The sequence below is a fragment of the Poecilia mexicana genome, unplaced genomic scaffold (assembly GCF_051168715.1).
Source record: "Poecilia mexicana isolate PSO_F unplaced genomic scaffold, ASM5116871v1 scaffold_12, whole genome shotgun sequence".
Lineage (NCBI taxonomy): Eukaryota > Metazoa > Chordata > Actinopteri > Cyprinodontiformes > Poeciliidae > Poecilia > Poecilia mexicana.
The window spans coordinates 5305258-5319350 of NW_028263381.1; the positions used below are offsets into that span (position 1 = coordinate 5305258).

General features: G+C 38.2%; 1 protein-coding gene across 5 annotated transcripts in view; it reads right to left on the reverse strand.

Annotated features, from left to right (window-relative positions):
- Positions 1-14093, reverse strand: part of erbin (erbb2 interacting protein) — a 61001-nt gene that overhangs the window by 19632 nt on the left and 27276 nt on the right. For all 5 annotated transcript variants that reach the window (XM_088010804.1, XM_088010801.1, XM_088010803.1 and 2 more), the window contains 12 exons: positions 13347-13541; positions 13010-13127; positions 10259-10337; positions 10022-10111; positions 7879-7935; positions 4679-4742; positions 4426-4500; positions 3710-3854; positions 2429-2501; positions 538-667; positions 327-442; positions 81-150 (listed from right to left, as the gene is read on the reverse strand). In XM_088010804.1, the coding sequence (XP_087866930.1) occupies positions 81-150; positions 327-442; positions 538-667; positions 2429-2501; positions 3710-3854; positions 4426-4500; positions 4679-4742; positions 7879-7935; positions 10022-10111; positions 10259-10337; positions 13010-13127; positions 13347-13532 (1203 nt within the window). In that variant the 5' untranslated portion in view covers positions 13533-13541. The remainder of the gene's footprint in view (positions 1-80; positions 151-326; positions 443-537; positions 668-2428; positions 2502-3709; positions 3855-4425; positions 4501-4678; positions 4743-7878; positions 7936-10021; positions 10112-10258; positions 10338-13009; positions 13128-13346; positions 13542-14093) is intronic.

Consider the following 14093-nt stretch of genomic DNA (forward strand, 5'->3'; position numbering starts at 1 on the left):
AACTAATCGATTACTAAATTAGTTGACTATTATTTCAATAATCGATTCGTCACGATTAATCATCCGGAAAAACGTCTCACCTGGTTCTCAGACAGCCACATTGCAGTCATTTCATTGAGTTTAGTGAAACTGTAGGGAAGATTCTTTAACCTGTAGCAACAAAAACAAAACAAAAAACAAAATCATGAAGCTATATTAAAGCAGATTTTATTTCAGCCAAAATATCTGCATTTGCCAAAAGGATACAACTGCTGCATTTACCACCAGAAGCCAAGAAAAGAAGCCAAACCAATTCCTGTAAGTCGACAAACTCAGTCGAGACTCACTTGTTGTTGCTCAGGTTGATGACTTTGAGCTTCTGCATGTCTCCCATCTCCTCGGGCAAAGACTCCAGCTTGTTGGAATGCAGAAACAGCACCGTCGCGCTCTTCCAGCTGCCCAGCTGCGAGGGGAGCAAACAGGGAACCCGTGAGTGATGAGCCGGCGCAGCCAGCTGAGTGGACTGACGGTGATTTACGAACCGACGAACACGCTCACCTCAGGGGGAAGCTGGGAGAGGAAGTTGTGATCGGCAGCAAAAGTCCGAATGTTGACGCACTGGCCGATGGACGCGGGCAAGGCTTCGATCTCGTTGAAGCTGCAGTCCAGCTCGTCGATAGATGTCAGTCTGTTGGTGCGATTCGGGAGGATTTTAACCAAAGTGTTTACATTAATGCAGACATTAATTTGAGTTGAGTGCCTTGGAAAAGTCTTCTTTTTCAACTTTCATTGATATGTTACAACCACGTGATAAAGCTAATGTACTTGGGGTTGTATGCAAACACAAAGTTGCACATAGTTGTGAAAATTGTAAATGTAAAAGTTAAGGGTGCCCCGATCGCCGATTACAGCTCTTTACAAAGCCTGATCTGCTTATTCTGATTTTGGCACATAGTGTTTTTTTGTCTGAAATGTTGCGAAATATAGCGAGAAACTCAATGAGTTGGCAACAGCAGTGTGAGTATCGTTAAGTGAAAACATGCAGACATGACCTGGTGCGCCAGTCAAACCTCTTTCACAAGAGAGCAAAAGACAACTGTGGTTGATTTTTAGACCTTTGCTGAGGTAGATGAGGTCGATGGATAAGATCAGCTTCACATGCAAGTATCAGCCGATTACTGATCTCCTAAAACTAAGGAAATGGGGGTCGACATGTCGGTAGATTTGTAAAACTATGAAAACTGGTATAAAGCAATAAGTCAAGAAAAGCTGCTGAGGTGTCATGCACTCTATAAGTTGGGTCTTTATGGAATAGAGGCAAAGAGAAACCAATTGATGCTTTTTAGACAAAAAAAATAAATGGATAAAAGTCATGCAAAATCGGAACCAGCAGGTCAGGCTTTTTCAAGACCGGTGATGGCAAGAAAACTGCAATCGGTGCATCCTTAAATTGGAATCCCTAGATGCATAAAGCTGACACACTCCAAACACAAGCAGTTATATTTAAGGCAAGTTTTAGTTGTTGTTTTTTTTAAACATGTCATTGACTCATACATATTCTATAAATAACATTTGAGAAGAGTTTTTTTGTTATATATTAAAATTTGTTATATTGTCATGACATGATGGACAAATGTTCAATTCATTGCCAAATCACTCAAGAAAACAACAATTAGTAATGGAAGAAATCGGTTTTGACACAAGAGCTTAATTTGAACATAAATGACCAGGCTGACACAGCTCTGACCAAAATCACAGAGCAAAGGGAGTTCATCAAACAAAAGATAAAAAATAAAAAATAGAAAAAGAGCTTGCGGAGGCTAAAATCCTTCCAGGGGATTAAGCTAAATCATAGGCTTTGTCACATAATCTGTCAAAGCACACAAGGAAATGCATTCTGACATATGGGATAATTGTCAGTGTTTGGAAACAATAAAAAGGGGGAAAATATTATTTTGCAGCTGCAAATGTATTTGTCGTTTAACGTAGATGTAGGTATTTGATGGATGTGAGATTGAAATGGTATTAAAAAAAGATCAAATAGATTTTAATCTTTGTACTCAATCTTTGCAGTAGATCGAGTCACAATGTATTTGGCAGCGGTAACATGTACCTGTCTGCTGTGCATGAGATCAATTTCTGAAAAGTTAAAACTGTTTTAGTCTGAGGATTCACCGCTAGCTCCTTCTCAGATCAATCTTGCATTCAAAACAACAATACTCAGCTAATGTGATTTAGTCCACAAAGTAAAAACCATTACAGGAGTTTCTTTTGAAGCATTATGATTGTGCTTCAAAAGAAGCACAATCATAATGTTCTGTGGGAATATCCGATTTAACCCCTGGAGTTTATCTGATCAGTGACCGGATGATGGAAATAGCACAATAATCCACTGATCTCGCTGGTTTTATTCTGCCGATTATTTCAAAGCTACTGCCTCAACACTCACCCCCCGATGGTGTCCGGCAAATACATCAGCTGGTTTTCGTCCACCTTCAGCGTCGTCAGTTTCTTGAAAGAGCCTTAAGACAGGAAAAAGAGAAGAGACTGAATCAGGAAGAGGAAGACAACAATCCAGGATAGTTATTGATTATCACTTGCTGTTAAACCACAAAGAGGAGGCTCCATTAGAGCAGTTAATTAGATTCGCTAATACCGACATCAATACTGTATAAAGCTTAGAAGTACTCAGCTCTGACACCGACAGAGCTGAGTCGGTGTCAGAGGAAGCAACTCAGACAATCAATGTAACCGATTTGACAAGATTTTGACGGGGTTTTTTTTCCTGATACAATTCTTTCAAATCTTTAACTTGGAGATATGCCTGCTGCTCTATATTTTGAACTGTTACATAAATTATCCATCCTTAAAATAAGTAAGCCAGCTCTATGACTGTCCCACTTAATAGTAACCTTCCTCTGTTCTTTTTCAAGTTTTGCCCCTCCACTGTTATCGTAAATATCACTGAATTCTTGCTAACTTGAAATATCACATCCAGCATAACAGTGGTCAGTAAATTGGCATATAGCATCTTTCTAGTTATGGGGCACTTTATCTTAGAGCCACCCAATCACACTCATATACAGATTGGTAGGCGACTTATTGTTTAGTGCTTTGCCCTGATGCACATCAACAGATAGTAGAACAGGAAGCTAGAACTGAACCAGCAACTTTCCAACTGTGTCCGAGTTTTAAAAAATAAATAAATAAAAAATATACCTCATCTTCCCAATATAACACCAAACCAAATCACCAAATTGGTGAATTACATTTGTTATCATTACCTACTTTTATTTTTTGATGCAATATTTGTGTAAACACACAATTATGTGCATCTATCCATCCATCCCAAGCTGTGTGTAAATGAATCAATTCTGGAAATTCAAACCTTTTCCATACTTAACTAGATTAAAACAAAACAAAAAAAAAACACAATCCTTGTTTTTTAAGGTTTTCAGAAGAAACCCTGCTGATATGGTGACTTGTGGTAAACTATCTTTTACATAGGTTAACAAGTACTTCTATATTTCGAATAAAAATAAAAAAATCTTATGGATACAATTGAAAAGAAAGAAAGTGTTTTGAGAAAGCTGCTGGTATTTACAGTAAATTCACTTCAGCCACACAGGAAATCTTAGAAAACACCCGAGATAGGAATTCAGCCACCGAAAGCGAGACGTTTCGTAACAGACTTTTATCGAACGAGGTGCAAGCGAACTGTGATCCTCACCGATGGAGCCGGGAAGCTGTGTGAGGGCATTGTTTGAGAGCAGGAGGTCCTGCAGGTTCTCACAGCCGGAGAGTTTTTCATCCACCATTTCCAAGTTGTTCTTCGACACATCCAGATAAACCAGCTGTTTCAGCATCCCCAGCATCTGAATGGACAGGAGGCGGCGTGTGGAAAAAGATAAGTAAATCAATCAATAAATCATAGATGGGAGAGGGTGTTAAGAGAAGCATCGTCTTAGCTGTGGAATACATTCGCTAGTCTGAAGTTTCATATTTTGAAAGCAAAAAAAAAAAACCAAAAAAAAAACCCACATATTTCACATGATTTGCAGCCAACCCTTTCGTTTTATATGCTTGACGGACTTCATTGCTAATAAAAGGCCAGTCTGTGATTACAGCTGATGCTGCTGAAATGCTGCCAGCAGAACTAATGCTCTGACCCACTTTGCAGCAAAGCAGGGCCATTTGGATGAAAAATAAGGATCTCATGAAATTAATTCTGAATATCCATACATCGGGATGAATCATTAACATCTAAAAAAAGAAAAAGAAAAAAAAAAGGAAAAGCTGCAGATTTCCAGGCCACTTTCTTAAGACACACTCAAGCAGAAAAGAAAAGCTCTACTTAAAGAAGGAAAAATGTAAATTTGATGGACAGCTTCGGTGAAATCTGCTGAAAACACAACTCAAATTTGTTTTTTGTTTGTTTTTTTTTACCCCAGGAAGAAAAGTCAGTTTGTTCCCATCCATCCACAGCTCCTTGAGTCCATTCAGGTTCTCCAACACCTCAGGCTACAGATCAGAAAACACTTTTAAAGTTTTGGTGGAAAAATACGCAACATTTTACAACTCTACTATAAAATATTAGTGGAAAAAAAGAAATAAGCAAGTTAATTAAGGAAGCGGGGAGAGGCTGTCACCTCCGGAGAGGTGGAGCGCTTTGGGCAGCGACAGACTGACAGCTACTTACCACTTCAGTGAACTCATTACTCCCCAGGTCCAGCCTCTCCAGCTGTGTGAGCTTCTGCATGCTCCTATCGACACACGAGATGATGCACATTCAAAAACCGAGCCACAGAAATGTCTAGAATGCCATACGGGATTTATGCGACACGCGCAATAATGACTGCGAATCCATGTGTTGGTCCTAAATCAAAAAGCGAAGTCAAAAGCAAAAGCTGTGACTGCAAGCGATGCGGAACATATGCTAGGAAAAGCAAGCCAAGGAAGAAGGAAAATAAGAGAGAAAATAGTTTTTTTTGTTGTTTTTTTTTTTTTTACATTTTTGGGTATTCTCCAGCCACTGACTAATGAACGATATGTGGAAATATATTTAGCTTTTGGAGCTTAGTTGCGACAGAATTGCATTTTAAATGAAGGAAAATGTGACGTATGCTCGCCCTGAGACAGGCTCCACAATCTGCTTCACACATTCAGGTCACCGGCTCCCATTAGCAGCTACACTGTAAGCAGGCAGATAAAAACAACAAGCAATATTCAGTTGCTTGTTGTTTTGACATTATTTGACCGACTGATGACTGCAAAAACAAAATGAAAAGGTTTGTATTCTTTCTAGAATAAAAGGGAAAAAAAGTCTTGAGTCTTTAAAATTGATGACATATCCAAATACACATCACAGAGGGCAGAGCAATCTGAACAACCACATCACTTACTGCAGGTATCTTCACTGACTTGCTTTTTGCATTTCAGCTTGTTATTATAAGCTGAAATTAGGGGCTTGAAATTATTAAGTTTTGATTAAAGAACGAAAAATTAGCAAAGAGATCGGAAAAGCTGCAATATCAAGTGGAAAGTTGGAGATGTCTCACCAACCCAGATCTCTAGTATAAATCTAATATGGCCGACTTGTATTTAAAATGTCCCAAAATGCATCTCATTAAATCTTTCACACACTGTATTATACAATCTCTGTACAAACATGTTAATTACAGTGTTTAAAACACCAAAACATAGAGAAATGCATTATTGTCACTTTGCATTTTCAGTAGCTGTGTTTCCACTGACCATATAATTGAACAATTTGAGATCTTAAAAGTACATTTACTCAATGGAAACACACCAATTAAAAAAACAAACTGTTTTTCGATTAAATGTTTTGGCATTAGGATGAGCAGGGTTTTTTTTACCATATTGAAATTGGTTTATAACACCAAACAGCAATGAAAACACTTTCTTGACAATTACTGATGCAGTTTAGAGCAAATTAGTAATGGAAACGCAGCTAGAAATAAAGTCCAATATTTTTAAACTTGGCGACTGGTCGACTGTGTCCATTTGCCATTTTGTGCATTTTAATGTGGGTTATTTCAGGGGTGCACCAATTGATCAGTTGAACTATAAAACAGCCTCTATTTCCTTAATTTTGGGATTCCTGCATAGCAAACTAATCTTATCCACCGATCTTATATACCTCGGAAAAGGTCTGAAAATCCAGCACTGTCAAATTGAGCAACCATAAAGTCACTATATTTAGCAACTTCTTAGACAAAAAACAAGAAAGAAAGAAAATCGAATCAGGTTTTTTAAAGATTGGCGATTGGCCAAAAACTTGCAATTGGTGCTCCTCTGGTTGTTTTGCATCCAATATGTTTGGACATTTTACTTAAAAAGAATGCCCCATCGCTCTATGAGTGAATTAATATCCAACTTCAGTTAGTTTAGCTCAGTTTAACTCAAAATTTGGTTTGATGACGATATATTTACTAACTTAACTGATCTAAACAAGGATCTGAAGCAAACTTAAGTGGACATGGGATGCTATATAAAGTTTTCTGGAAGATGGAAGTGCCCAGTAGATTTGTTTATGATCATTCAGCTTCATAATTTTTAAAAACAATTAGAGGAACATATTTCTACATTAATAACTAAGCCGATAAAAAACATAAATACTGTTTGGGAACACATCTGATAAGGCCTCCAGTCGAGGGAATGAGCAGCATTACCTTGACCTTCACTCATACTCAGTGCAGGATGGAGCGCTGGAGGCCACCGCTGTGGAATTTCTGTTTTCCTTTCATGCGCTTCCCATAAAGCAACGCTATCAGACTCACTGCACCAATTATAAATATAATTTAAAACCTCTAAGCAACAAGGTTCAGCGTAAAATCGTTACTCATGACAAAGAAAGCAAGTATTTGCAAGCTTTCCCATATTACTGCATCGAAACTGGCAAGAACCTGAGCTGCCTTTGCAGGTTGAAATGGGGGTAAGAACAAACTGTGCTAGCTCAACTAGAAAGCGGAGTCACTGGTGGAAATAAATCTCAACCTCCTCGTGACCCAAATGTGTGTCGAGTCCTCTTTAATAGTTCAATAATGTTGAGTTCAATAATGTAACGAAGGAGTGGAAACGATGCCGAACATTTTGTATGGAAACCCTGAGAAAGACTTCTGCCCTTTGTGAGCGCGCACGTGTGTTTACATCTGCGACGTGCTTGCGTGTTGCTCTGGCAACCTTCCCGATCATTAGTCCTTTTCTTTTGTCGGGCCTCCAGCTCCTAACAGGTCTGTCCTGTGTCACATAAACACAGCAAAAAAAAAGAAAGAGAGAAAAAAAAAAGACGGTCCGCTGACGAGCCACACCGCAAGCATTGGCCCGGCCCGTCAGTCACTGACAACAGTGAGCATGAGAACAAAAGGAAACTCTGCCAGAGGAAGGAAGAACTTAAAGGAAAGTAGGGAAGCACAATTTTGCAGAGGAAATGGGAAGGGCATGAAATGATGCGGTAAGTGAAGCATGAAAGAGAGAGCGAGTGAGAAAAGGAAGGAAAAAAAGAATCTAACTTTGGTGAAAAGCAATGGGAGCCTTCGCTAATATTTGTGGGACATTCAGTCCCCTCCTCCATCACCACCACCTACCACCCCCTGTGAAAATGGTGAAATAATCCTCACCCCTGTGAGTTAGCTGGGGATTATAAAACCTGTCACAGCAAGTGGCCAAATGAGGGAGCTGGGGGGGGCCTTTATGTAACACAGTGGAATTCAATACAGGCAGAGGTGTGGAAATAAAAAAAAAGGAGGCTGGGTGAAGTACAAAACAGAGATGTATTAGAGGACCAAGAGGCAGTGATAAAGACCAGCATTATATATGGAAGATGGATAACTTTACAGGAAAATGCTTTGGATGTTTGTTGGATGACAAACCACCTACTTTGGCAGCATCTTTAACTGGTTCTCCCTCAACTCCAGGATCTGCAGCTTCGTCAGCCTGCAACCAGAAAGAGAGTCGGAGTCAAATTTTTCTCCAAAAACGTTACAACCTTTGAGCTTAGGGTGCAGCTGTCTGTGTCTCATTAAAGTCGAGATGCGATTGGAAAAAGTAAATAAAAAGCGACACAAAACAATAAAAGTACATCTCAGGATGTGATGCACAGAGCTGGTAAGTGTCATGTAATTACAAAACACCTCATTCGACCTCGCCGTGATGTAAGGATGACGCTTTTACATAACACCCAGCTTTCACAGTAGATTGTATCATGCAAGTACATTTCTCTAAGTGGTTGTTTTAATCAAAGTAACCATATTATTTCAAATAAGCATTTTGGATTTTTAATAGCTTATTTAAAGTTTTGCCAGATGAATTTTAAAATGATCCCTTTTTCTTTCAAAATACTTCAGAAATAATTCATAGAACGTCAGTGAGACATACTGGAAGCCTCAGTCACTAATTGATAGAAAACTTTATGTATTTTCTGATCTGTGAATATGATACACATATAAGCAGTCCCAGTTGGAGAAACACCAACACTCTTTAGTGTGCAAGTTGTGACCGTAAGAAGACGACTCAAATCTGTTTCATTTTCCACCTCAAGGAGGGATTGAGATACATTTTTGTCAAAAAGACCAAAGCAGTGACGGGTCAACCAGTCACTGCTAGGCTCCTGACTCACCAGACAAGTTCAAAGTTCAATAAAATGCTCCAAAGTCTGACTAGAAATGCAGTTATTAAAAAAAAATAAAATCAAATATTGTAAAACTTAAAAACAAAAAAACAAGAAGAAGAAGCCCATATCCACCACAAACAAAAAAAGCCCAACAATTATATGTTTTAAAGTCATAACTTTCATGGCAGAAGTAAAGTTTAGTTAAATTTGTAATGAATTAAATATAGATTAATCCGTTAGCTTGTGGACTGTTCTTGATGTCCTCAGTTACTGCAATCTTGTTTATTCTTATGCAAGAAGTGACCAAATTTAGACAAGAAAGGAGAACTTGGCTCAGAAACTGAGGAGTAACATTTATCTATTTTAGAGGATGACTATTTATGAGATCATTTTTAGAAGGAGGGAAGATCAAAAGAGGTCAATAAAATGACAACACAGTGAGAATTAGCTCAGTATGCCAAAAGTCACGTTGACATGTTTTGAGTATATTGAAATAGTCATATTCAAGAAATTAGACAAAACATCCTGATGAGTGCCGTTTGTCAGATTAAAAGTGTCTTTTGAAAATAGCCTTTAAACATACTTTTTATGAAGCCCATATTTCTGTATTAAATGTGCTTTTTTAGAGGTTTGATGTGATATTCTAATGTGAAATGTCATTGGGGTTTTTTAGCTGTAAATGGAAAACTGTCATAACAGAAATAAAGTCTCTCCAACATCCATTTGTGTTTAATCCATCTATATAATGCGTTTCCTAAAACAAAACAGGCCTTTCAATACTATCCCAATTTATTCAATTTGTCTACAATACCAGCTGGTGACATTGGTTACCAGGGGAACTGGGTCATATTTGAGACGACAGCCAGGTTTAGTCGTTAAAGATCACAGAAAATGTAAATTAAAAACAACAATCTGCCTCCGAAAAGAAAAATCCGTTATTGATGCTGCTAATTATTTACACTGTAAAAGTAGTCTTCCTTTATATTTACCCTGTTTTTTATATGTAAATCCAAGTCTAACCCTCCTTTGCACATATGCAATTTATAGTCAAAAATATCCATGCAAATTGTGCTAATTGTTTAGTGATGCTCTTGAAAAATAATCAATTAAGAATTTGACTTGACTAAATGTAGTGTTTCAATTGTTCATCCTATGTTGCATGACTGCGTTTTATGATATGAAGCACTTTGAAATGCCTTGTTACTGAAATGTGCTATTCATATAAAATTTGACTGATAATTTTAAGAAATTTGCAGAAAATTTTATTCAAAATGTTGGTAAAAGAATAATTTTTTACTTTACACAGGAGATGGATTTAAAATAAAAGCCAACAGAAACAAAAGACAGTTTTTACTTAAGTTTCTTGTGTTTACAAATTGCTCTGCAATACAGACTGGAAAGCAAACCGACCTGCCAAACGAGGCTGGTAAAAACTCAAGGAAGGCATCATTCACATAGAGCTGCGTCAGACTGATGAGCTGAGTGAAACCCTCTGGGAGCCTGGTAAAAAAACACAGCAGCAGAGTGCATTAAAGCACAAAAAGCCTCTCAGAAGGTTCGTCAGAATCAGAATACCTGGAAGTTGGACATCCTAGTAAAATGTAAGGCACTTGGAGGTTGCATTAAATGATGGGAATGTGCACTCACTTGGAAATAGGGTTCACACTGGCTTCTACAACAGTAAGGACTTTGCAGTTCTTGATGTTTTCTGGGAACTCTTGGATACCTTGAAGGAAATGATTAAAAAAATAAATAAAAATAAAAATCAGTCACTTAAAACTGCAAAAATGTGTTTCCACGCCCCATAAAAAAAAAAGCCATTTCACAGTAGTGTTTGCATTGTTTCATTTTACGAGCACTTTATAAACACAGACGATTAAAAAAAGTTACATCTTAAACAATTTTTCTTAACCAAAGAGAGAGGAAGAGCTGGGACATAAAAGAAGGGGAAAAAAAGAAAATAGAAAAAAAAAAAAAAAAAAACGCCACTGAATGTCAGTCTGCAAGTTCTCACCAAAACAATGTTTAAACTACAAGAGAACGTGATCAAGCCCTGGGTTTATTTCCTCTACTTTCTTTTGTGTCTACAACACTTAGGCTGAAGTGTTTGTGTTCAAGGAGAAGCTGTTTTTAATGTAAACATGATTCAAGCAGCTCTGGTTCATGAAAAAAAGAAAAAAAAAAGAAAAACGGGCGGTAAGATCCAAAACCGTGTTTGTTCTCGGCTGCCTCTGCACTCATTTATTTTAAGTTAAATGTTTAAGGACTGACGCAGTTACAGCAAGACTGTTTGATAAGGTTGTTTATATAAAAGGGTGTCAAACTCATTTTCATTTTGGGTCGTGAAGATCATGAATGCTCTTAAAGGCTGTCTGTGTCAGAACGTATTGATAAAACCCATTAAAATATCAATAAATTGCTGTCTGCATTCAATAAATATTTCTGACAATGAAATGTTGAACATGTTTTCACATTAATCAGCCCCTATAGGATTTTATGATTGGTTATGAGATTTTTTTTGCAATCAAAATCACTGATTTTGTGGAGCTAATTTTGAAATATTTACAAAAATTTTTACACCTTTTGCGCATATGTATGACGGAAAATGTGACTTTTTCTTCGATCAGACTATAATTTGACACCGATTAAGACTGCATTAAACTCAGCTATGTCAAAATAAGGCATACATTTGGTAATAAAAATGAAAATAATTCAGTTTTTACTTTATTTAATGAATAAAAAACCTTAGAAGTTTGAACGGCTCTCCTTTTCAGCTACACTCAACTCTGATGCTCAAATAAAATGTGCTGCTGTTCAGGTGGGAGAATCTCTTGACACAACAGCTATTAGTCACACTAAACACACACCTCTATGGAAGAGTGACAAGAGGAAAGCTACTGCTAAAAGGCAGCCATGTTTGTTATTCGACACAAACCATAATAAGGGGCACGGGACTGAAGCTCGTCAGAGGAGGGCAGGAAGGAACTTTCTGGCCAATTTTCCAAACACTAGACCAGAATTTTACCTTCCTGCAGGCCAATAATCCTAAACATGGGTGATCCGATGTATGACCTAAATCCAATTGACGCAAATCTTGTTTTTGTTTAGAATCACTTTTCATCCAATGTGAATTGAGTGATTTTCCAAAGGACGAGCAAAAAAAAAGGTCCAGATGTGCAAAGCTAGCAGAGATGCACTTCTAAAACACGAGCACCAACTTAGAGTGGCTGGCTGGGAAAGCACACACAAATTTTTCTAATCCGTTAAGGCCCAGTATCATTTTTGCTCCGCCACAATAACACAGTACTTTGTGTTGCTCTGTCACATAATATCAAGTTGCATAAAAGTAGGAAGTTTTTACCGTGACAAAATAGGCAAATCTCCAACACTGCCAGTTTCACAACTTTATCAAACTGCTTCAATGGGTAGCATTATGTGATCTCCAGTCACACAGAATCATCTTATAGCACGATCAGGTACCTCTGTTACCTTCAGTTTTATAAAAATGTGATATGTATCAAATATGACTTAAATGAAATTTTGCTTGTTGATTTTACGCCTTGAAATTGGGCCTCTGTCTCTTTAAAAACTACTGTTATTTCTGAAACTCCATTTTCAGGAAGTCAGCACAACATGGCTCCTGAATTAACCCTTTAAAACATTTTTGCCAACGTTTCACTGAGAGAGTTCCACCAGGTGTTTGCTAATTGCTGCTGGCTAGTCTGAAGGAGTTGAGTATGAGAGTCATGAGTGAAGGGAGTTCTGTGGAAGCTCACAGGAGGAGTTTTGTCCTTGAATGTGGTGTTAGGTCCCTCACAGGACAGCTGCATAGTTGCCATGGGAAATTAATGGATGGATAAAAAAAATCAAAACGACACTCCAGGAATGTTTCTGATGAGAGAACAACATCATAGCATGACATAAAGCTCAAAAAAGTTGATTTTATTTAATATTGTCCCCTTTAAAAAATAAGCCGAACATTCAGAATAGAAATCTCAGTACGAACCCTTATAACAAAGGAATGACAGTTGTTTCATCCCAGCATCATTGAGAAACAAGACAGCAAGTGTGGACTTGTTCAGCCATCTTTGTTTTGAGACATCGCACTGTGACGCCATTTATTGAACAAAACTTGTTGTGCCCTTTTTCCCCTCTGAGTCTCCAGGGTGTGATCCAAAAAAAGCAGCAATTAGGAGAGGATTTTTTTCAAAGAAAAGATAAATGCCCGTTTTAGCAACCCCGGGCTGCTGATGGTCAGTTTTAGCTAATCTGAGACCTGAGCTGTGTGCGGTCTGTTTCACCTGTGCTTCAAAAGCAGTTCTTACGTCTGCTCAATTTTTAAGAAGAAAGCAAAGGTCGATGGAGAATACAATTTTTTTCTTCTTTCTTTTTGCTTACTGTTTTTGCTGACATCAAGCTCCCTGAGGTTAACCAGATTTGCGATCGCTGCGGGCAACACCGTTACGTCATTATCTGGCATGCTCAGCAGGTTGAGTAACTGGCAGTTAAACAGTTGCTGGAGGAGGAGAGAAGAAGAAGAGCAAGTTAAGAACATTTCTAACATCACGTTAAAGATGTTTAATTTAAACGTCGAGAGGAAAGATTGATGACTTAAATGTTCTAACGTTATCACTGCTTCCATCATATCCCATTAAAAACTTGCAGGTTTATCAACAGCGCAAACTCTATCTTGCGTTGTGAACCAGCTTTTCAGAAACGTTCAAAAATGTCGTACTTTAGGCAGTTCCTCAATCTGGTTGGCATCGAGGTAGAGCTCCTGTAGCGTCTTCTCGAAGCTGAAGATCTCCTTAGGAACCGTCTCCAGGCTGCAGTGGGAGTAGTCCAGAGATGTCACCACCTCCTCCTCACCCCGCAAGCACCGGCACGGCACCAGCCGAACAAAGAAGCTCCGCTTGGACATCGTCACGGGCTGGAGGGGGAGAGAATTACAATTAATTGTTGCGGTAATTCGGGGGTAATTTTGTGTCCGTGTGTGTAGTGAGAGAATATGTAGTTTCAAAACGTAGCTGTGTAGGATTTCATCTTTTATCTTGATGACAAAAGTTCAACGTAAAGCTTCAACACCGTAAAGAAAACGGTGGATTACTTTTCTTAAGGCTTTAATTCAAACATTTGATGCTACGATACTTGTAACATATAAATATAAAACAGAAGTGAATGCGGCGGATCACTTCTGGGCAGCATTAAGCTGTTTGTGTACTGTTAGGTATAGCTCTGGGACCTTTGTCTATATTTACTCTTTGGTCGCCTCAGAGCATGACTGGCTGATTTATGGTAAACATGCATTTCCTGGAACGTTTCCTGCGACTCGTTTCTTCTTATCCTGCCCAGCGTTAACGTTGCTGTGGAAAACCGGACTTCCCACAGCAGAGGAGCTGGCAACACCGTCAATGTGCAAAAGAGTAAAAAAATAAATAAACAAACACTGAGATTTCTTTTTTTAATGAACACTGAAAGTGTC